Source organism: Myxocyprinus asiaticus, chromosome 34 (genome assembly GCF_019703515.2).
Source record: "Myxocyprinus asiaticus isolate MX2 ecotype Aquarium Trade chromosome 34, UBuf_Myxa_2, whole genome shotgun sequence".
Taxonomy (NCBI): domain Eukaryota; kingdom Metazoa; phylum Chordata; class Actinopteri; order Cypriniformes; family Catostomidae; genus Myxocyprinus; species Myxocyprinus asiaticus.
This window is the reverse complement of record NC_059377.1, coordinates 40,730,433-40,756,071: the sequence shown is the minus strand read 5'-3', so window position 1 is coordinate 40,756,071 and position 25,639 is coordinate 40,730,433. Positions and strand designations below refer to the sequence as shown.

Below are 25,639 nucleotides of genomic sequence, written 5' to 3'. Positions count from 1 at the left end.
ATTAATGCCTTGTGAACTAACTTGAACTGTTTTTTTTCTCCATAAATTAACATTAACCGAGATTTATTAATGCTATATTTGTATATAAAACAATATTTCTCATTGTTAGTTCATGATACCTCGTGCATTTACTAATGTTAACAAATGGAACAGTAAAGTGTTAGAACTTAGAATATATATATATATATATATTTTGTTTTCTAAAGAGATTTTCTGGAGTCATATTTTGCTTAACAACACTTAACTTGTATGTCCTCATTATAACTAGGTGTGTGTGTGTGTGTGTGTGTGTGTGTGTGTGTGTGTGTGTGTGTATGTATGTGTGTGTGTGTGTGTGTGTATGTATGTATGTGTGTGTGTGTGTGTGTGTGCGTGTGTGAGCGCTGGGTGGAGAAGCGCAGTGTCTACGGCAGCAGGTCTCTCGTCTCTCATTGCGGCGGCTGAAGATCATCGAGCGGCGGGCGAAATGTCGCTGCAGCGCCGGTGAAGAGCCGGAGGAGAGGAGAATGATGATGGAGGAATCCGACAGCATCCCCTGCACCGCAGAGGACGGACTCTTGTCCAGCTGGAGGTGGAACAGAACCGCCCGGGATCAAGTCCAAATCAAGCCGAAGATCCGCGATCTGCCCGGATTACTAAAACACGGACTGAACCTGCGCAAAAAGAGCGTGAGTTATCAATACATGATGAAGAACGCGCCTTTCATTCGCCCTGTGTGTTTATCACGAGCAATCACCATTCACCTCCATTATAAACGCAGGAGTGATTAATGAACATGCTTGACATGATGCGAAATCTCACTGACACACCTTTGGAATGCATTAATTTAATTTCTTAATGTCATTGATTGTGACTGTAATGTATTTTTCAGTCGTCGTACTGTATCTAAGGCAACAGTGATCCACATACACACTCACTCATACACAAACACAGATATACACACTCAGGCACCTGCTGTAACTCACGTGAAAGAGGAAATTGTCCTGCGGTTATTATTTGTAAACTGAATTTGAATGTGGAATAGGGAGTATTTTTGGAATATTGCAGCTTTACATAAAATTATTAATATTTCTAAAAAGCTGTGGTTTAAAAGAAGAGGCATCTGTCGTCTGGACTAATATAACTCAATGGGGATGTTTACAGAAAAGTGGGGCTTTTGCAATTCCATGGTATTCTTTGAAGTAATCATATAGGCTAATTTTAGATTTTCATTAAGATATTATTTACTTAGTATGTTTATTAAACTGTTTGCTTTTGTTTGTTTTGGGGGGAAACATCTCTGTTCATGGACATGATAGTTGCGTCTGAAGTAGGGCTGAAGATGTGAGTTTTTTTGATGGGTTGAGTATGTGGGTGTATTTGATAGAATATCTCTTGTGTGTAGCAAGCCTGATTAATTGTTAAAATATGCATAGAAATGCACACTACTTTTAACACAATTGATCTTTTTTTTAACTTTCACTACAAGGTTGTCAAATCAGAAATGTTGCTCTTAATTCGTATTTGTTTAAAGGCTTTACAGTATAAATATCACATAGTTCTTTAGGGTTTAGTCTGTCTTTTGTGATGCATACTGGTGAGGTTTGGAACTGTCGGGGGTCTTGTTCCACTGAACAGAATTTCATCCGCCTTTAGGGTGATAAGAGAATGAAAACATTAAAGCCTCATTAGGACTAAATGAGAAACAAAAATGACACTCCTGAAATGATTGTGTTCTGCACTGACAACAGCTGCTGGAACATCAGTTTATTGGGTTCGGCTGCTGTAAATGCATCCACAAGCAAAACATGAAGTTTCCATAAAGAGTTTTACTGCCTTTCTAGGAAAACCATTATAATTTCATATATGGTGCTATAGGAGAAACTTTGTGAGTTCCTATGATGCTCTAGGACAATAATTTTAGATGGTGCTGTAGGAGAACCTTTTTAAATCGCTATATAAACAATAAGAGAACATTTCAAGTTCCTATATGCTATAGGAGAACCTTTTTTAATTGTTTATGGTGCTATAGGATAATGTTTTATATGTCCTGTATGGTGCTATAGGATAATGTTTTATATGTCCTGTATGGTGCTATAGGAGGACCTTTTAAATTTCCTATATGGAGCTATAGGATAGCCTTTTTAAATTCCTATAGGGTGCTATAGGAGAAGCTTTTTAAGCTGAGATGGTGCTATAGGAGAACCTTTGTGAGCTCCTATGATGCTCTAGGAAAAAAATTTATTTGGTGTGGTAGGAGAACCTTTTTAAGTTGACTATGTTAATCAATAAGAGGCCCATTTCAAATTCCTATATGGTGCTATAGGAGAACCTTTTTTAATTCCTTTATGGTGCTATAGGATAATGTTTTATATGTCCTGTATGGTGCTATAGGATAATGTTTTATATGTCCTGTATGGTGCTATAGGAGGACCTTTTAAATTTCCTATATGGAGCTATAGGATAGCCTTTTTAAATTCCTATAGGATGCTATAGGAGAAGCTTTTTTAATTCATTATGGTGCTGTAGGATGATGTTTTAAATGTCCTATATGGTGCTATAGGAGGACATTTTACATTTCCTATATGGAGCTATAGGGTAGCCTTTTTAAATTCCTATAGGCTGCTATAGGAGAAGCTTTTTAAGCTGAGATGGTGCTATAGGAGAACCTTTGAGAGCTCCTATGATGCTCTAGGAAAAAAATGTATATGGTGATGTAGGAGAACCTTTTTAAAATCGACTATGTTAATCAATAAAAGGACCATTTCAAATTCCTATATGGTGCTATCGGAGAACCTTTTTTAATTCTTTATGGTGCTATAGAATAATGTTTTATATGTCCTTTATGGTGCTATAGGAGAACCTTTTAAATTTCCTATATGGAGCTATAGGGTAGCCTTTTTAATTCCTATAGGGTGCTATAGGAGAAGCTTTTTAAGCTAAGATGGTGCTATAGGAGAAAATTTGTGAGCTCCTATGATGCTCTAGGACAAAAAATGTATATGGTGCTATAGGAGAACCTTTTTAAATCGACTATGTTAATCAATAAGAGGACCATTTCAAATTCCTATATGGTGCTATAGGAGAACCTTTTTTAATTCCTTTATTGTGCTGTAGGAGAACATTTTAAATGTCCTATATGGTGCTATAGGAGAACACTTTTAAATTCTTTTATCATGCTATATAGGAGAACCTTTAAATTTCCTATCTGGTGCTATAGGATTCAAATATTTAAATTTTTGCATTTGGCAGATGCTTTTATCCAAAGCGACTTACAGTGCACTTATTACAGGGAGCATCCTGGAGTAAAGTGCCTTGTTCAAGAACACAATGGTGGTGGCTGTGAGGATTGAACTGGCAACCTTCTGATTTCCAGTTATGTAGCCCACTACGCCGAATATAAACAATCAGATATTTATCGAGAGTGTGTAATTGAACTCTAATGTACACTAAACCGACATGAAATCTAGTTTACATGAGGGAAGTATTGCATGCCTGTTAATGTGTGGTAACTTGCATCAAGACGCCTTTTTTAAGTCAGTGAGTATTTCAGTACAGTCATTTTTGTTGAGTCATAAAACCCTTTATTGTAAAAGATTATGTTGATAAATAGGTTTATAGTGCTTTCAACATGTTGTCCACTAAATTCAGTGCGTGGTAGTCTGACGGCACGTCTCATCTCTCACTCCGGCTGCAGCACGCCCAGTTTAAACTGTAACCTGAAGACACAGACTGCGTCTGACAATGGGAAAATGCTGCCTTCGGGGGCTGAGGTAGGATGAAATAAAGTGCTTTTTTAACTGTTCAGAGACCAGTTTTCTTTAGAGTTCCATTCATCCAACTCAAACCATTAACTGATTAGGCAGCTGCCTACATATTCGGATGCAGCCAAAGCTCATGTAAAACAAACCTAACAAAAGTGTAACACCGATCTCAGCATCCTCCGTCGGTGCTGTTGATTTCGTTGTTGTTGTTTATATTGAATTGCATGTTCCAACCATGTCAAAAGAAAAATGGTCGATACTAGATTACGTCACTACGGTGGTAACTTTTGGGAATGCGAACGCAACAGTGGGAAAAGTCTTCACGGGTGTTCTGTTCCTCGTAAGTGTTCTCATCTAGGAAGTTACTAAAGGAAAAGTACCAGGACTGTAGGTGGGAAAGGGCCTTATGGTGCTATAGAAGAACCTTTTTAAATTCCAATAAGTTGTTATAGGATAACCTTTTTGAGCTTCTAAGAGGCTATAAGAGAGCATTTTTGAGTTCCTATGATGCAATTGGAGAGCCTTTTGAAGTTCTTGTTGTACCATAGGAGAACCTTTTAGTTATTTTTATGACAAAGGAGAATCATTTTAGGGTTCCCTGAAACAAATAAAGATCCCATAAGGTGCTATAGGAGAGTTCTAATTCTTTAAAAAAACATTTATGTACTGGTGCTTTAAACCAGTAAAACCAATATGTTGATCTGAAGAACATATAGTGAAACATGCAGAACTCTGAAGCACTGCAGTATGTGCTGCCATAAACAGCATCCTTGAAATGCGTTTCAAAACAGGGCGTCTGATGATGTTATATCTCATATGGAATTCTCTCATGGAGTAGCCACGCTTAGTGACATAGGCCACATGCTGCTAAGTGGATGTGTGTGTAGTCTGTTTGTGTGTGTGTGTGTGTGTGTGTGTGTGCCCCTGGATGTAATGAAATCTTAACGAGGAAGACAAGGCTTGTTTTATGTATCCATCTTGCAGTGCACTCATCTAGAACAACAGATTTATCCGCAAGCCATGCAAGAGAGAGGTGCATGAGCGTGGCTGTATGTGTGTGAGCCTGCTGAGCACTTTAATCTGAGAGTAATCCATTTCTGACACATAATGACATACAAACTCACTGCACTCTGGAACAGTGTGCACTACATAGTGAAACCAGCATGTTTTTCTATTTGTCCTTTCCATTGTCTTTATTGTTTATTTTCCCTTTCTGTTTATTTCCTTCCTCTCATTATCTTTTTCTATTTCCTCTCTCCTTACTTGTAACTCCATCTCTCTCTCTCTCTCTCTAGAAGGAGACTGAAATGTGGTTCTCTTCTCACAGCCGGAATTAAAGTGTTTGTGATTTTGTTTTATTTTATTTTATTTTTTTGCATCTCAGCATGCAGAATTAAACTGCATTTTTACACATTTTGAAGAAAATGTGAATGGTGCTTTCTCGTGAAAACGTGGCACCACATTACTAGGGTGTTGTGAGTAGTTGCTAAAGTGTTGCTATGTGGTTGCTAGGGTTTTCTGGGGCATTCTTATTTATTAGGGATTTACAAAGTGTTTGCTTAGATCTGTGAGATGAATGATAGGTTATTCAGGTCACTAAGTTGTTGCTAGGGTGTTCTGGTTGGTGGCTAAGGAGTTACAAAATAGTTGCTAGTGTTTTCGAGGTGGATGCTAGAGTGTTTTGGTTGGTTGCTAAGGAGTTACTAAGTGGTTTCTAGGGTGTTCTGGTTGGTTGCTAAGGAGTTGCTAAGTGGTTGCTAAGGTTTGCTAGATACTAGAGTGTTCTGGTTGGTTGCTAAGGAGTTAATAATTGGTTTCTTGTATTTGCCAGATGGATGCTAGGGTGTTCTTGTTAGTTGCTAAGGAGTTACTAAGTGGTTTCTAGCATTGCTAGATTGATGCTAGAGTGTTCAGGTTGGTTGCTAAGGAGTTACTAAGTGGTTGCTAAGATGTTCTGGATGGTTGCTGAGGAGTTTCAAAGTGGTTGTTATGGTTTTCAAGGTGGATGCTAGAGTGTTCTGGTTGGTTGTTAAGGGGTTACTAATTGGTTGCTAGGGCTTGCTAGATGGTTGCTGTGATGTTCTGGTTGGTTATAAGGAGTTGCTAAGTGGTTGCTAGGGTTTGCTAGATGCTAGAGTGTTCTGGTTAGTTTCTAAGGAGTTAATAATTGGTTGCTAGTGTTTGCCAGATGGATGCTAGCATGTTCTGGTTGGTTGCTAAGGAGTTACTAAGTGGTTGCTAGGGTGTTCTTGTTAGTTGCTAAGGAATTACTAAGTGGTTTCTAGCGTTTGCTTGATTGATGCTAGAGTGTTCTGGTTGGCTGCTAAGGAGTTACTAAGTGGTTGCTAGGGCTTGCTAGATGGATAGTAGGGTTCGGTGTCAGTTACTAAGAAGTTACTAAGTGGTGGCTGGGGTTTGTGGGGTGTGTGCTGATTGGTTGCTAAGGAGTTAATATGTGGTTCTAGGTCTTGCTAGATGAATGCTAGGGTTTGCTGGGTGGTTGCTAGGGCATTGCTGGGTTGCTCTGATATGATGTCTAGGGCATTGCTAGCTTGTTACTAGGGCATTCAGGGTAGTTAATAGGGCATTGCTTTCAGATTGCTGGGGTGTACTTGGTGGTTGCTAGGACATTGGTATGCCCTTTGCTAGGGTGTTCTGGGTGGTTGCTAGGTGGTTGTTAACTTGCCCAAGACAAAACAGCCCAACCTAAAGATTCTATGAAATTCTGGCCTCAAGATGACTCCTTCAGTGTAGGTCAGTGGGATTTTTTGCCTGTTTTATCATCCAACAGACAGAAATCATAAGCCTCATCGCTTAGAAAAGTAACAGCAGAACTTTTGTCAACAAATATGTTTTAAGGTGGCATTCATGTCCGTAGTACAAACAGTGCAGGACGCATTACACTCAGATTGTTAATACTTAGGGTTAGGGGTTTGTTTAGGTTACATTGAAAGGATGAGAACATTGATCAAGCTTATTTTGTGGTTTCTGTGCCAAAGAGAAGAAAGAAGATTTCATAGAAAGATGTTTTTTTCAAGGTATGCATAAAGGCCTGTCTGCTCCATTTCTTGTCCAACCCAAACAGAGTTCAGCTCCATCATCTCCAGCATCAGCCCACAGCGAATCAATACACTAAATCTGATATGCACACAGCCTTCAGACACCAGTCAAAACAAAGCCTACAAACGTACGTACTGCCCCTGGAGAGATTAGAGAGAGACATACGTTTTCATATACCTGCAGATCAGCTCACATCGCATCGGGCCACGTAAATGTCAGATTCCATCACAGGCAATCTCGGGAATTTCAAAAAGTATTCCACTGAATGAACTGATAAATGCATCTCTATTGTTCATAGTTCTTTGATGTTAACATGATAACAGAGAGGCAACGTTGGCTGTTGGATGACACCTGGTCTGCTCAATAGTCTTAAAGATGATATGTAACCTGTTTTCGATGTTAAAATACTTTCTCCTCCTACCAAACTGAGTGGCACAGATTGCACGGTGAACATGCAGTATGTGACATTGTGCAAACGACTTTATAAAATACATTCATGCAGAAGTGAATGTTTGCGTGACCATCATTTACACTCTGAAATATCCTTACAAATGAGACATGTTGGAGGATTCGATTTTAAAAGATTAAGACATATAGAAACACTGAATGTGGGCCACTCTAGACAGAAATCTGATCGAAGCTCTTATCGCTATAATGAGTATCAAACACTTTTTTCAGATTTATCCAGTGATCCTTCATTTCCTTATTTAAAGAGCTCTCAAAACGAGAAACTGACATTGGGTTTGTCCAAATGAAACCTAACAAGCTGTCTCTCTTGTGACTGCACTGTCGACACACAACTTTACTCAAGCTCAGAGCTCAGACCAGGAAGGACAATCTGACATGACTGTATGTATTTAATATGAACTTATGTCATGTTCAGAGTAAATTATTAAGTAGACATTAAATTCATTAAGTCGCTCGTGTCAAATTCCCGGAACAAGTTCATGTGAGGTTAAAACCACAATGTTGTCGTTCTCAAGACGTGCCATGGTGATACCATGGTTTTGGAAATGTACCATGGTAATATTATGTTTTTTTGGCATGTCATGTACCATGGTAAAATCATGGTTTGTTGAACATGTACCATACTTTGTTTTGTGGACATATACTTTGGCATTATCATGTTTTTTTTTGGACATGTACCATGGTAATACCATGTTTTTGGACATAAACTATGATAATGTATGGTGTTTTGGACATCTACCATGATCCATGACAATATAATGATTTATGGACATCTGCCTTGGTAATACCATATTTTTGGACATAAACCATGATAATGTTTTGTTGTTTTGTACATCTACCATGGTAATATCATGTTTTTTGGACACGTACCATGGTAATACCATATTTTTGGACATACATTGATGAGCCAAAACATTATGACCACCTGCCTAATATGCTGTTAGTCCTCTGTGTGCTGCCAAAACAGTGCTGACCCACCGAGGCATGGACTCTACAAGACCTCTGAAGGTGTTCTGTGGTATCTGACACAAAGACATGGGCAGCAGATCCTTCAAGTCCTGTAAGTTGCGAGGTGGAGCCGCCATGGATTGGACTTGTTTGTCCAGAACATCCCACAGATGCTCAATCGGATTGATATCTGGGGAATTAGCCCTAGGCCAGGGCAACACCTTGAACTCTTCATTATGTTCCTTTAACCATTCCCAAGCAATGTGTGCAGTGTGGCAGGGCACATTATCAAGGAATACAATTTGCATGAAGGGGTTTACCTGGTCTGCATCGATGTTTAGGTAGGTGGCATGTGTCAAATTGATGTCCACATGAATGGCCGAACACAGGGTTTCCCAGCAGAACATTGCCCAGAGCATCACACTCCCTCCACCGGCTTGTCATCTTCCCACAGTGCATCCTGGTGCCATCACTTCCCCAGGTAAACGGTGCACATGTACACGGCCATCCATGTGATGAAAGCGGGACTCATCAGACCAGGCAACCTTCTTCCACTGCTCCAAGGTCCAGTTCCGATGCTCGCGTGCCCATTGTAGGCACTTTCGACGGTGGACAGGGGTCATAATGGGCACTCTGACCGGTCTGCGGCTACGCAGCCCCATACGCAGCAGGGTGCAATGCACTGTGTGTTGTGACACATTCCTCCCATAACCATCATTAAAATTTTCAGTGACTTGTGCCACAGTAGACCTTCTGTCGGTTTGGACCAGACGAGATAGCCTTTGTTGCCCTCGCACATCGATGAGCCTTGGGTGCCCAACACCCTGTCGCCGGTTTGTGGTTTGTCCCTCTTTGGATGACTGTCAGTAGATACTCACCATTGCTGACTGGGAGCACCCCACAAGCCTTGCCATTTCACAGATGCTCTGACCCAGTCGTCTGTGTTTGTTTGTTTTTTGACACGTATCATGATCTGTTATATTATCATATTTTTTTGGATATGCACCATGGTAATACCATATTTTTGGACATAAACAATGATAATGTTATGGTGTTTTGGACATCTACCACGGTAATACCGTGTTTTTGGAAATAAACCATGATAATGTTATGGTGTTTTTTGGACATGCACCATAGTGGAAATATGTTTTGTTTTGACATGTACCATGGTAATATCATGTTTTTTGAATGACATTGTATTTATTGTGATTTTCTTTCCAAGTGCATGTTTGTGTTGAGCCTGTTTGTTTTTAATGGAATTGTGACCCGTTGTTTCTCTGTTTCTGATTGTGTAGCAGTCACCTGACACCATCCCAGGACCCAGTACAGGTGTCACACCCAAACCCAAGGTAAGAAACTACGACCTATAGCTGTTATATAAGGAGTTGGTGTAGTTTTCCATGGTCCACCATTAATGGAATACGTCCTATAGGAAAGAAAAATCACAAATGGGATCTCTTTAATATATCAATTTGCTGAAGTCTCCAACATTTTGGATGTTTATGCTGAGAAAAAGACCCCAGTAATCTCACATGTGTCTCCTCTAGACGTTCAGAAGAGATCTAGTGTCAAACTGTGCTCAGATCTGCAATCAAAAGTCAGAGATCTCAATATGAACATTTTTCATCAAATTCAAAGACCAAATGATCTGAGCTATATGACCCACATTTATTTTATGGCTCATTTTTATACCTCTTTTACTGGAATTTGAGGAGAAACATCAGAGACAAAGTTGATTCCTAAATGAAAGGTAACTGAGAATTGCATTAAGTCAACCAATTAAAAGCAACCTCTAATCAATTAACTGTTCTTCTGGGCCAATCTTTCTGTGATGTTAATCTATGGATCTGACAAGTATCCTCTCATATGATCCTTCTCATCTAATTAGAATCTCTGAAGCTCCTTTAATCCGAACATGAGCTTGACTAAGTGCTCAAACTAACCGGCTAATTGCTTCTGCATAACACTGATACGAATGTGTGTGTGAGAGAGAGAGACAGAGAGAGTGTACATCAGATACAGGATCAAGCAAATAACACAATGTCAGGGACCCCTGGAGGCCCCTGTCAAAGAGGCTTCCACTTTCTATTTGATAGATCATCACAAAAAGACGAGAAAATTATGAACATAGATTATAGTAGCTGACTAGAGATTATGATCTTTATCTGTTTAATTCTTTTTATGACCCCAGAGTTTATTAGAATCAGAATGAGCTTTATTGCCAAGTGTATTTTTGGTGATAGGAGAAACAAGCAAGTGCACACAGAACATTATAGTGAGACATAGAATATAAAACAAGGTTAGAGTATTAAAAAAAAAACAACATATAACACAGAATGGCGTATGTACATGTGCAAGTAGTAAAATATGTACAGTTATTGAAATAAATATGAGTGAATTTACATATGTACATGAGATATTTATTTACATTATTGCACTAAGGGGGAGTCCTGAAGGCAGTTTAATTGTTCATGTGGAAAATGGCCTGAGGGTAAAAACTGTTTGTGCCTAGATGTCCTGGCACTGAGTGCTCTGTAGCGCTAGCCAGAGGGCAACAGTTCAAAAAGTGAGTGGGCAGGGTGTATGGGGTCCAGAGTGATTCTACCTGCATGTTTCCTCACTCTGGAGATTGCTCGGTAAGCAAACTGAAGGGGGTCTAGCAGGGATCCAGTTATGTCCTTCAGGTAGGCCAAAACCAGGCTCTCAAATGACTTGAGAGTGATAGGTCTGTAGTCATTAAGTCATGTGATTTGGGGTTTTTTGGGGACCGGAATGATGGTGGAGCGTTTGAAGCAGCAGGGAACTTCACACTGCTCCAGTGATCTATTGAAGATCTGTGTGAAGATGGGGGCCAGCTGGTCAGCGCAGACTTTCAGACAGGCAGGCGAGACACCGTCTGGGCCTGAAGCTTTCCTAGTCTATTTTCCTAGTCTAATACCAGGCACACATCCTCCTCATAAACCATAAGTGCAGGTTGAGTAGCAGGAGGGGGGTTCCAGGAGGTGTTGGTGTGTGTGTGAAGTGAAGTGAAGTGAAGATCAGAGTGGGGGATGGGTGTGAGACTGGGCTTTTCAAACCTGCAGTAAAACACATTTATTTCATCAGCCATTTGTTGATTCTCTATAGAGCGAGAGGTAGGTGTCATATACTTGGTAATGCTTTTCAGGACTTTCCACATAGATTCAGGATCATTGGCTGAAAACTAGGTTTTCAGCTTTTCAGAGTAGCTATAAACCAAAGCAATAAACCAAACTGTGAAGTATATGAACAGTATATTTTACGTTTATTGCAGAATATTCAAATATGTAATGTTAGGGAGTGTAGGGTGAGCGACTCGATTGTGCCATTCACAGTGTTTCATGGAAGTGGCCGTTCGCTGCAGAGCACTTTTGCCGCACTTTGTTTGCCGCGACTCTCTGATTGGTGGATATATTTCTGCAGGATCATGGGTAGTGTAGTTACTCAGCACAAATTCCACTATTAAAGGTGAAATAACGCAGACTGATGGCCTCAACTGAAGCATATACCATCGATTAACAACTTTAGAACTCATGTAGGTTGGTCTTTAAAGTTTTATAAGTTATCTTTAAAAATCTATTCGCCTATGGAGCAAATGATTGGGATTTTTTCTTCTGAAACCAGACTGTTGCGTTCCATTGATGTGCAGTCATAGGTGTGAGTATATCTGCATTTTATATCTGCAATGGCTTCGAATGCGGCTCATCCCATGAGAATTTAGAGTCAGAACTGTCTGTATTATAATCTCCATTTTAGCTCAATGCAGAGAGTTTTTCTCTGGGTTAAATGTCATGCTTTTGGGTCATGACCTCTGTTCATATGGGACGCTCATGTGCTGAACGTGTCGCATAGATTATTGTGCTCTTTTTAAACATGATCAATAATGCTGAAGGTGCTTTTGAACTGATCATAGAGGCCAGTGTACTACTGATTCAACTGAGTATAGAGACAAAGAGAGAGATGAGAAAAGAAATTTAGGAGGAAGCAGGTCATGTGCTAATATCAGTGAATAGATATGCAAATATTATTTGACACAGCAGAAACACAGACACTAACACGGCAGGTGATGTCACTGTTTGTTTGTAGGTCAAATACACCAGGGAGGGGAGACTGTTGTTATATTCTATTATATATTTTACATTTATTAGATTTGAATAAAGATATCATTTATTATGTTTTTGAGAAACAATAGAGATATTACATTTATCTTTGCTATTTTTCTTTAAGTATGGGTTGTCATACATTTTTTTGTTGTATTATGTTGTCAAGCAAATTTAATTCTGAAATTCTCTCTCTCTCTCTCTCTCTCAAACGCATATAGACGTGTTCTCAGAGTTTCCCTTGCGCTGGACGCGCCCTGAGAAATGCATTTCTGTCACATGGACCGTATCCAGCTAAAGACAAGATTCACCTTGCCAGGATTATCAGGTGAGTGTGTTTTTCTGTCTCTGATGTGTATTTATGCATTTAGCAGAAGCTTTTATCCAAAGTGACTTAGGGGCCGTTCACACAGCACACATTCTTGTGTCCGTCTGTGTAAACATCCTAGATGGTCATTTTTGACTGTTGCAACACATCACACTGTTTTTTTCAGCATTTTGTGCATGAGTGTTAACCCTCAGAGAGTTTGTTAAAAGCAATAAAATAATACCCTTTCTTTATTAAAACTGCAAAAAAAAAAAAAAAAAGAAACAAAAAAAAAGGCAACAGTAGAAGACATTCTTAAATTTATCAAAACAACAGTTTTGGTGGGAGAAAGAAATTGCATACTGAATGTCACAGCCAGTTTTTTTATTTTTTATTTAAGTCATAATTTTTGTCTTTTGATGAAAATGTCCTTTAAATTTAGTCAATATTTGATCACGTCATATTCATTCATTTTAGTCAGTTTTACTCTGACTAAAATGGCATGATCATTTTAGTCGCCAAAAGTGCAATAACATGCAAAATTACAAAAACATGTATCAAACTGTAACAGACTAAGCTTTAACCTAATATTCAAATATTTTGAAAAATGTATAAATTACTTAGAATCATTTAAACATGTATCAAACATATGTGATATTGAACAACATAAGAAAACTGTCCTTAAAACCTGAACTTCTGAATAAAGAATATAATGAATATACTCAAGTATTAGTTACTTTGTTGTGAACTTCTCACGTTTAGACTGTTAAGGATATTACGTCATGTGTAGTGTGTTTTTAAGAAAACTGCATATTCGCAACGTAAGTTACACATTCTAAAACACTAAAATCACACTAAAAGTATATTTAACCTTGTGCGACCCTGTGTACACATGCGTGGACGTTGTATTTTGTCTTTGCTATAGGCAACTCATAATTGAAATGAATTTAAATGGACTGATCTCAGTTCAGGAGACACTGTGCTGTCAGTAAAGGGTTAAACTTTCGAAGTCATGTGACAAAACAACGTAGTGCCGATCACAGCGGAATTTGTCTTTGGGAGGAACACTAACAAAACTACATCTGGTAAGAAACCTAATTAAGTTTTTACATTGAAACTTGTTTGAGTCAAAAGATTAGAGTCTCTAGTTTCATCCGATAGGCCATTTTTTTTAAATTTGACAGATTTATCGTGAAACGGCAGGCTGCTAAACACAACACACACTAATATGTACTTGAGCAGATTTTTTTCTAAAAAATCTGTATTTACTGTGCATTCTCACATTGAGAATCAGTGGGTTCATCCAAAAGCTGGAAAATGTTGCTTTCAGAGGCTTTATATGGAGTTAGGATGAAAATAAGATGCATTTCAAACTGTTCTGAGACCAGTGCCGACAGACAGCACACTGGAGGTTAAGTCATTCACTAAATAGGGAGCAAGGAAGCATCCTATAGCTTTCCTATGAAACTCCTAATATCCTGTCAAAAGTTCAGTTTCAGGCTGCAGATGATGTTTGGATCACTCAACATGTTTGACACACATGAGACAATGATAATCAGTACATAGATTCAGAATTTATAATGTATCATTTTATTTGAACATGGTTGGCAATGATTGGATGAAGCTGGACATAATTATGCAAATTTCTGATGTAATATCTGTAACGTCTCAAAGTCATGAATAACCAACATTCCTGGAAACATAATAAACAGTTTGAGAAAAAAATAGATTTTTTTGTGACTTTTTATTGCTTGGTGTTATTTAAAATTTCAAAACTTAGTCCCACTGTCCACATATGTGGACATCAATTTTTAGGAAAACTATTTGCTCTAGAACTATTTTTTTGCATGTTTATTAGGTGCTTTTAGTTAGAAATCAAAACAGGAAATGGAAAATTCACACAGCAGTCACGCTCGGGTCTCAGGAGGTTAAAAAATCAAGATTTTCAACAAAATAGATTTTTATATCAGTGACTTCCTAAAAACAATGATTGGGTCTTCGAAGGTTAAAGACGCCGTGTTAAGTTAAAAACAGCTTTGTTTTTAGCCTTTTTTTTATATGCTAGTACGGCTTCTACGTGAACTGCCTTTTAAAGTGCATTCAAGCTGTACATTTCACTAGTATATATGTTCCTTGGGAATCAAGCCCTTGATCTTGACATTGCTGACGCATGGAACAAAATAGGAACAGTCATTGCTCAACTGGTAATGATGTTGTCACACTAGAGTTGTGTCGAAAAGTATTATTGATGGTTGTCGGACAGTTGCCGCTGTGATTGTGTAATATAATGTGTGAAATAATGGTACAGTCCTGAACATCAAACACAGAATCAATGTGTGCATGTTGGGAGGGGGGTTGGCTGACTGTTAGCACTGTGATGGATGGCTGCCGTCCAAACTTCACTCTGATTGGATAAAAACACTCCATCAGATGGCAGGGTGTGAGTGTGATATCAAAAGACGGAACAGGTGAGCTTTACACTTTCAAAGAACACACAATGAGCCCTGGACAAGCTAAAAAAATATAAGTGCTGTCGCTTTATGATTTAAAAATCACTGGGAAATTACAGGCAAAACAATGAAATTATGATAATGTTACACAGTTTTAGTGCATTATATTAAAGCAGTAAGCATTGCGATTTTAACACGATGTGATGATATTTATGCACCATAATCGTGACGACTGTTGAAGTGAACATTTTTCCTCATCAGATATACCTTCGGCCCCTTGCGCCCCTCCCCCGCAACATAATCTAATTTGTAAAAATGCTAATTAATGTTACTAATCGTCTTGGAGAGGCAAAAGACTGAAATTGAAAAGTTGAGAAACTACGCTTGCAGCTGCGTAAATGAGTAGCGATTTTAATGTGCATTTAGGGGGATACTAGCTAGTTAGTTTGATCATTAAATTGCTAGTAGTAGATTTTAGCTAATTAGCTCTAAAGTTTTGTATTTTTTTATGTTATTTGTTCGCTGGGAGTGATCAGTGCGGTGATGAACGTTAACTTGGTTTGTCAATGTTTAAAAAACAAATTGTCATTGTCATCATCTAAACAGTAACCAATTTTAAATTCATAATGCACAAAGCAATTTTTACAATGCTACTGAGCCCCTAAAGCGTCAAGGTGGTGAGGAAACAAATAAGCAAATGCTTTGACAATACTGCACAAATCATAATCTTAAAACAACACAGTTAAAATTGCATTAAATGCGAGTGGTCTAATTGAAATGGAACGCTGTGGCGCACAATTGAATCACATATTATTATTGTTTTTGTTGTTGTCTTGATGGTGTTTCCCTCTCCATTAATAAAGCAATAGTCTGCTTCATTATGTGTGATGGCTGAAGGCTTTGGGCTTATAACTGCAATTTGGAACTCATTTTTAAATCATTCATATTTGTGTTTGGAACAACCCTTTAGTTTGGCCACCATGATTGCTCTCCCTTCGGAGTGCCCTCTGGAGGCATCATTTATGCGGTTCGGTACGTGTCAGTGTTGAATGATTGACTCACTCATAACACAATTGTCACCATCTGCTGCCGCGTGATAAATGGCCACTTACGTACATATAAAATAGTAGTTGATATTTGAGCATTTGATATTCAAATGCCATTAGGCCTGTAGTTTGGGAAAACATGTTATACAGTTTATACTGTATATAAAAACGGTTGTTTTTGTAGTATTTTTAAATATGTTGTAAACATTAAAATCATATATATATATATATATATATATATACACTATATTGCCAAAAGTATTCGCTCATCTGCCTTTAGACGCATATGAACTTAAGTGACATCCCATTCTTAATCCATAGCGTTTAATATGACGTCGGCCCACCCTTTGCAGCTATAACAGCTTCAACTCTTCTGGGAAGGCTTTCCACAAGGTTTAGGAGTGTGTTTATGGGAATTTTTGACCATTCTTCCAGAAGTGCGTTTGTGAGGTCAGACACTGATGTTGGACGAGAAGGCCTGGCTCACAGTCTTCACTCTAATTCATCCCAAAGGTGCTCTATCGGGTTGAGGTCAGGACTCTGTGCAGGCCAGTCAAGTTCTTCCACACCAAACTCGCTCATCCATGTCTTTATGGACCTTGCTTTGTGCACTGGTGCGCAGTCATGTTGGAACAGGAAGGGGCCATCCCCAAACTGTTCCCACAAAGTTGGGAGCATGGAATTGTCCAAAATCTCTTGGTATGCTGAAGCATTCAGAGTTCCTTTCACTGGAACTAAGGGGCCAAGCCTAGCTCCTGAAAAACAACCCCACACCATAATCCCCCCTCCACCAAACTTCACAGTTGGCACAATGTAGTCAGACAAGTACCGTTCTCCTGGCAACCGCCAAACCCAGACTCGTCCATCAGATTGCCAGATGGAGAAGCGTGATTCGTCACTCCAGAGAACGCGTCTCCACTGCTCTAGAGTCCAGTGGCGGCGTGCTTTACACCACTGCATCCGACGCTTTGCATTGCACTTGGTGATGTATGGATTGGATGCAGCTGCTCGGCCATGGAAACCCATTCCATGAAGCTCTCTACGCACTGTTCTTGAGCTAATCTGAAGGCCACATGAACTTTGGAGGTCTGTAGCGATTGACTCTGCAGAAAGTTGGCGACCTCTGCGCACTATGCGCCTCAGCATCCGCTGACCCCGCTCTGTCATTTTACGTGGCCTTGGAGTTGCTGTCATTCCCAATCGCTTCCACTTTGTTATAATACCACTGACAGTTGACTGTGGAATATTTAGTAGCGAGGAAATTTCATGACTGGACTTGTTGCTCAGGTGGCATCCTATCTCAGTACCACGCTGGAATTCACTGAGCTCCTGAGAGCGGCCCATTCTTTCACAAATGTTTGTAGAAGCAGTCTGCATGCCTAGGTGCTTCATTTTATACACCTGTGGCCATGGAAGTGATTGGAACACCTGAATTCAATTATTTGGATGGGTGAGCGATTGGATTGTATATGCCATATACAAAATTCTACTCCCAAAGTCGCCAGAATTGAATGCTTTGGTGCTGATTTTGCAAAAATGTTCTCCCGTGGGGGGCATGCCTCCGGAGCCCCTACAAAAAAGGGGGAGACACAAAAAGGGCCTGTGCCTGAGCGCTGATAAAAGCCTATAAATGCAGGTTGTATTCGTTAACATTAGTTACCACGAACTAACAATGAACAATAATTTACACTATTTATTAATCATGGTTAATGTTAATTTCAACAAATAAATTTTTTTTAAATTTAAAGTTGTATATGTTAACATTAGTTAATGCATTATATACTGAAAATGAACAATTGTATTTTCATAAATTAACATTAACCAAGATTAACAGTTAATCATTGTTAGTTCATTGTTAGTTCATGATAAGCATTAATTAATAAGAACTAATACAACCTTACTGTAAAGTGTTACCATACAGTGACAATATAAAAGCCAATTGTGTAATTTTGAAAATGTCATTTTTATTACAGAATTTCATGCTTGCTATTTTTGTCACACAGCATAAATGGGTCTAAAATATATACAGTAGCTGCCTTGGAAGGTGTTTCCTAGGAAAGGAAACAAATATTTTGGGATCTTTGGGTTCAAGAATTTGCATTATGGCATGAATCAGTGTGTGATACATGGTTACAGTAATATTTTTGTGTGTGTCCCTGTACAGGAGGAGTTATGTTGGTGTGGAGCTGGTACAGTGGCTAATGGAGCAATGTTTGTCGGTTCAGTGTCGGTTAATGGCGTCACGTGTTTGGCAGGTGCTGCTGGAGTTGGGAATATTACACTCAGGTAACACACACACACACACACACACACACACACACACACACACAGGGTATGTTTGAAATGGTATAACCTGCTGTTTTCTGAAAAATAGTATGCAGTATTGATACTTTGCATAGTATGTAAATCTTTTGTATGCATGAAATATATGGTTGACCTACTTTGCCAAAATGTGCAGTGTAGAAGCAGAGAACATCGTATGGAATACTGTATCCTAAAAGGACAATGCAAACCTTCTATACAATGGGGAACACTAGTGAAAATGCATATTTTTAAATGTTTCTAATTTAATACAATAATAGCAATAACAATAAAACATAATAACAATATTAGTGAAAAGTTGAATTGAAAATGTAACATGCTTAGTACACAGTATGTCCCCCTTTTGCTTTAATAGCAGCATGCACTCGAGCTGACTCAAAACCTGATGATCATGCTATCCTCAACCTAGTCTCATAGAATCACGTTACTATACCTTAATTTTTGCATAATGATTTCCGCGTGGCTCGTGCGTATCGCGGCAGATTCCTGGTGAAATGAACACTAGAGGCGCTACAATAACAATGACTCTTATTCACTTTCACACAAATCATGAGTAAAATGGCAGATTGTCAGTTCATAAACACTTAATTTTCACCCTGTTCCTCACGCAATGCTATCTTGTGACATCCAAACACTTTTACTATAGCGCTTGACGTGTATGGCGATACATTTTCACGTTTGCATTACATAGCCAACTACATTTACAAGCTTGTGAGCTGAAAGCATTTGCGTTTTTTATGAAGCATTTACTTTTTATGATACTACCGGTTAGGTTTAGGTTGAACGTTTAGGGTAGGGAGGTCGGTTTTGATGATTTAAATCTCGATAGAGCATTAACCTTAAAAACCTCATCTGTTTGGGAGAACGTTTAACTCGCTTTTAGCGCCACACAGTGGATATTTAATCTCCAAACTGCTAAAATATGTCTAACGAACCACGTCATATCATTTTTCAAAAATGTCACCACAGTCGCATAATTTTCCTGAGATTTAGGTTTGTTATCCAGTATAATTTGAGGACGTTCCATCTTGTGTGCTTCAACGGAAGCAAGATGTATTTGATTAGTCACCTAGAAATAGTGCAGAATCTTAAATGTTTTGTCTTTATTTTATATTATAACATTTCTTTGTTTTCGTTTTTTAGTTCCAGGTTTAAATGAGATTTTTGATCCCATATTTTCCCACTGTACTGTATCATCAACTGTATCATCAAATCTGTCAACTGTACCGTGGTAAAAATCTCTCTCTCTCCCACTGTCTCCCCTGCAGTTGACCAGCGGTTGGTGTTTGAAGACTCTAACACATACTATCAGTTCTCGTTTGAGGAGTGCGACACTCAGGGTTGTGAATTTCGTAACGAGGAAGAATGGCAGAATGGAGTCCGTCTTCTGCTGCAGATGGTACCCTACGTGCAGTTCAGAGTCGTCAGTCCGTAAGTACACTCTGAAGTACACATGCAACATGCTCACTCGTCTTTGTTAAAGAACTTAGGGCTGTTGGTCAGTGGGTATTTGCGAAATAGCAAACAGTTTTTGCAGTATACAGTATGTAAACTGTGCAGAGTATGTGAATTTTCTTAACGCATGGAATACCGTTCAGTGTCAGCTTTCCGTTTTTACTGTGACAAATAAACCAGAAGTAAAATCAGTTAGTAATATCGCAATTTTTAATATCTCCTTGACTCCTTGATTGGACTGCTACAATTTAAGTTTAATTGGATTAAAAATGTAAAATGTACATAATTATTTTCGATATGATAACTGGTTGCGATTCACTAAATTAAACATGAAAAGTCATGAGGTTATGTGACAACCGCGTAGCATACTACTGTTTGAAACTTTTGTCGTTGCCTATTCAGTGCAGTTTTAAACGAAGTAGTTGGCAGCAGGGACTAAAAGCGGTTCAAGGAACGAAATAACGAACAAAATTTTTAGCAGAACGTAACCGAAAACCGGAACAAAGTGATTTTCAATTGTTCCGGAATTAAAACATAATTTATTTATTTTATTTTATTTATTTCTCCCCAATTCCGAATGCCCAATTCCCAATGCGCTCTAAGTCCCCCAGGTGGCGGAGGACGAATTTCAGTTGTCTCTGCGTCTGAGATGTCAATCCGTGCATCTTATCACGTGGCTTGTTGAGCGCGTTTCCACAGAGACATAGTGCGTGTGGAGGCTTCATGCTATTCTCTGCGGCATCCATGCACAACTCACCACATGCCCCACCAAGAGCAAGAACCACATAATAGCGACCATGAGGAGGATACCCCATGTGACTCTACCCTCCCTAGCAACCAGGCCAATTAGGTTGCTTAGGACACCTGGCTGGAGTCACTCAGCATGCCCTGGATTCGAACTCGTGACTCCAGGGGTGGCAGTCAGCGTCAATACTCACTGAGCTACCCAGACCCCCTATTTCAGATACAAGGAAAACATTATTAGATGTAAAAAGTAAATTTCTCAGTTGTTCATTGAATTATTGTTAGATATGATGCATTAATACAGATTTGATGCTGCCAGGTTTTGACTTAGAAGCAGATCTGTAATTAAAATTATAGTTATCTGTTAATTAAATGCTTCTTTTGATTACTATGCCGATAAAGCCACCACACTGGAAAAAAAATATATTGCTTATTTTCGCTTATTTTGGTGAGTCAAGTGGCTAATTTTGGGCTTGTTTTTCCAGACCATGTTGCTTGTTTCTCTTGCGAGATCTGGCAACACTGCAATTGATATTTTACCAACCCCTTAATGCAGAGTACTGTCATTTTTAAAAGAACGTTATTAACTGTTCTTATTAACTTTATTAACTATGGAAAGGAGGCTGAGGAACTCCTGAACCGGAACAAAAAAATACAGTTTTTGCTCAGAATGAATCGAAATGAAAAACATTTCGTTTTTAGTTCCTGGTTGGCAGTATACACTATAGTGCAGTATGCTTGTCTCCTTGTTTATCTAACATGAGTACGTCTCTTTAATTTATCAGATGCAGGTGTGTTAACTGATCGGAACAGGAAGCTGATTGTTCTCGCGACCTTTTTGTGATTTCCCCTGTTAAATCTGTTTGTATCCACAGTCCTGCTGGAACCAGGAAATGAAATTGTGTGTCCATGTTTGGATGTGTGAGTGTATACAGGTTTACATATGAACTTTAGATGGTTATTTTTCTCTTGTTTAGAGGGATGTTGTGCTGTTAATTCAAAAGAGTTCAAAGTACAATTTAGGCGACTTTCACAACTTAAAGCTCTCAATAGAATTCAAGCAGACCATGTAATAAAACAAAGCTGTAAAATGGCTCATTTTTATGACATCACAACTATGAGCTCACATTAACAGTTACCGAAACTGCCCTGCAAAGGCAAAACGTAACTACACATTTTGTATAAAGTTATGACCAAAATCAGGCCTGTTAGACAAATTTGGCTCAACTATGGTCAGATTCAGAGAAAAATAAGTGTGAAACTTGATAATACACTTTGACTGGACAATCAAAATCTTTGACACCATTTTTCTCATTTTCAGTAGTTACTGCATTTTGCCTTTGTATTCTAGAACAGCTTCCGTTTTGATGAAAAATTACGAAGATAAATATTTTTTGTGTTTGGAATAAAATGCACTGATAAATCGTGCACAATAAGGTCAGGGGCCGGATTCAAGAAATATTCTTTAGAATAAAATTCTTCTTAAAGGTGCACTCAGTAAATTTTACCCATTAAAAAGTTTTACTTAAAAAAAATTAATGTAATTTTAAAACTTAGGTATAAAATCATGAGCACTCACATTAAAATGAAGACTCCAGTCATATCAGTAACCTTATAAAAGCTGTTTTATTCTGCATGAAGAGGGTCCCCTCATGGGGACGGCCAAATTAGGACCACATGACCAATGAAATACTACTCGCAATTTCAGTAACTGCCCTGTTATTGAACACTTTCACTTATGGGTTAAAATTATTAATGGCTGAAAGTGAATAGTACATTTCTACAATGTACATCTGCAAATAAAAATATTGGGTTTGAATGATGCTGCATCCAGGCCACAAGGTGTCAGTGTAAGTCCAAGACGATATAAACAAATACTGAGTGCAACTGCTATTTATTTTCTGAGTTAAGAAAAAGTAAAGATAATGTTTTATTCCTGAAAAAAACTCGTTCTCATCTTTTTTCTTAAACGGTCAGCAATTTATAGCTACGAACTTCTTATACATTTATATTAAGGACTTTCTTCTTTTTATTTTGTTAAGAATATTTTCTTGAATCTGGCCCAAGCAACGTGTATTAACCTCTAAAATTCTGCAGACCCGCTGGTGGGTCCAAAAGGGGGCGCTATGTCGTGAAAAAGGTTTACACTCACAATGTTCAAGTCTCTGAATACATAAGACAAGCATATGGGCCATCGTTTGAAAGCGTAGAATCTGAACTTTTCATAGATAACTATCACTTCTGCATTATGTATTATGTTATATAAAATAACAAAACAAGGCCTGAAAACATTCACGTCATAAATCAGCACCACCTAGAGGTCATGTGGTAGAAATATTGATTATGAATATAAAAGTCTTTCAAATAGCGCTTAATAATAGACCAATCACATATCAAATTAAAGCTCTTATTCTCAGGAATGCAACTGTGTAGTTTATTTTGTTGCACTAATACCACAGTTTGAAAGATTTTCAAAAGAATCACAAAGTGAAATATGATATTTGTAAGACATCAAATACAAATGTCTCTTTTATGCGGCTATCACTGCTGCTGTAAGTTCCAAATAGCTAAAAAAAGGTATATCTGCTTTTACCTTAGACAGTGTTCTTGGCTGAATAATCCAATGTTATATCTTAGATGTCCAGAACAAAATATGCAGTCCAGCAGGAAAAGCATGCTAAACAAATCTTCAGAAATATATGTTCTCGACTAGTGATGACAAAATGATACATCATCACAATGGGGAGAATCTCTATGCTTTCTAATGAATCCTAGATGGAGCTTCTAGTCCACTCAGAGACCGAGATATTCGATGAAACAATGGGGGTGGTGCATGAACTGAAAATTAGACTGAATGTCAATGGACGAGCACATCTGTGAAGGCTAAAATGAAAGTGCCACCTACATTTCAGATCGGCATTTTGTGACAGAAGGTGATAGAGGAAAAATGTTTGCTGCAATCTAGTGGAATAAAATTAGACTTTTTGGAGGGAAATAGAATGAACAGAACCAGAATTACATGCTTACAATGTTAGGGAAAATTATATATAAAAAATATATTCTTTTCATCATAAGATTGTAAACAAATACAATATTATTTATGAATAATTGAAGTCTTTTTTTTAATTTGGCAGGGTTTCTGAAAAAATGAGACCAAAAGTCCACAATATGTGCAAATGGTGAGCTTTTAAATTTGAGTGTAAAAAACTGCAGACAGCTGCCCAAAAATGCCCCAGAGTTGAAGAGGAAAATAAAGATGGTCAATTGTGATTTCATGTTGACTTTAAAGGAAAGTTCTGGAGAAGTGCTGGGAGATTTGATTCTGTGTTGTTAGCTGTGAAGGGCAGGGTTGATATCGCAGAGAGATGTGAACCGCAAGATTAAATTTGAACAGACAGCTGATGTCATTTTCAGGAAGGTGAACATGGGATGGCGTTCCGTGTCCACGGCAGCAGTTTTTTTCTTTGTGACGGAATTGGAAGTGACATAGCTTGGCCTCGTTGACACCAGAAGCTGGGCTGTTCGATTTCTGTTCAGCTTCACAGAACACCGCTTCGACCCCAATCAGCCAGAATCTCTCTGCCTCCCCGTTTCTCATCACACACGCACAGCAGACAGTGTATTAAAGTAGAAATGAGATCCTCACGCAGAACTCATCCAAATGAGATCAAAGAAAAACTCATATAAGTTTGCTGATATTACCATACTGCAATACCTTAACACTGCAGTGTCTCCTGCACCATATGGCTAGTGAATCTACAGCCCCACGGCAAAAGAGTTGACAGTACGCAGTCTGGATTGAATAAAATTACTGTGTATGTGAAATGTCTTTTTCGAGCTGTTTCTTTTTTTGTATACGTAGGTCAAAAAGACTCACAAGTTATTGGTTTGTATCAAATGAATCACTGAATACATCAGAGCGATTACTGAATTGACTCACTTTATGATGTTTATATATGTTTACCGTATTCAAAAACAAACATACAGCGCGATTAGTGTAATTTTGATTCATTAACGCATGGCTTTAATAATTCGGTCAAAAAGACTCACAAACTCACAAGTTATAGGTTTGAACGAAACGAATCGATGAATACATCTGAGCGACTTCTGAACTGAGTTTCCAATGTTAAAATGCGTTGGCTGCATGCAAAAACAAACAAAGCAATCATTGCAATTTCTATTCATGTGCAAATTACCCTTTCGAGCCGTTTCTTTTATGAATCAGCCAAAAGACTGACAAACTCACAAGTTATAGGTTTGAATCATTCAAATGAATTGCTGAATACATCTGAGCGTGACTACTACTGTATTTTGACTCACTTTTCACAAGTTTGTAGTACAACAATCATAACTGTGTCATTTTAATTATGCTACCTCATCTGTCAGCATGATGCTGGTGAATCACGTTCAGTCTCTTTGTACGTTACGTCATTGTTTTGGCTGATGCTCGCTCGCTCACGTCCCTATGGAGTGTGTGCACGAGCACGAGCGCGAGCAACAGGTAGCTGGCTGCAGTTCACTTAATGGCCACAGGTGTCACTAACAACAAGGATTTCTGAAACTTACATACTGCACCTTTAAAGTAACTCTAGTTTGTGTCATAAACAGCTACAACCACAACAAGCTACGAACGACAAAACGTTTTATTGGTCGCTCGATTTGTGTTACTGTATCATTGTGCAGGGTAGCTCAGTGAGGATAGAAAAATTGCTTGTTTCTGGAAACTTACCACGAAAACAGTCAACATTTCGATGCACATGACCTTTATTATAACAAGACAGAACATGCAAACACATTGGGTGCTGTTGTGTTTTGTTGCATTAATATACGTGGTGTGTGGATATAATTGTGGTTTTTGTTGATTTGTTTCATGCTGGTCATGACTTTACTAGAATAGAAAAACTCTGGAGCTACTGACGGCTTTTAACCAAGATTGTTTGGTTTCTAGCTCTCTTTCAAACACCTATACACACACACA

General features: G+C 38.5%; 1 protein-coding gene across 1 annotated transcript in view; it reads left to right on the top strand.

Moving 5' to 3' along the window:
* The first annotated feature begins 412 nt into the window (after nucleotides 1-412).
* Nucleotides 413-25,639, top strand: part of rapgef5a (Rap guanine nucleotide exchange factor (GEF) 5a) — an 84,284-nt gene continuing 59,057 nt past the window's right edge. The window contains exons 1-5 of the mRNA XM_051671049.1: nucleotides 413-668; nucleotides 9,515-9,568; nucleotides 12,559-12,665; nucleotides 18,305-18,426; nucleotides 19,731-19,893. Of these exons, the coding sequence (XP_051527009.1) occupies nucleotides 507-668; nucleotides 9,515-9,568; nucleotides 12,559-12,665; nucleotides 18,305-18,426; nucleotides 19,731-19,893 (608 nt within the window). The 5' untranslated portion in view covers nucleotides 413-506. The remainder of the gene's footprint in view (nucleotides 669-9,514; nucleotides 9,569-12,558; nucleotides 12,666-18,304; nucleotides 18,427-19,730; nucleotides 19,894-25,639) is intronic.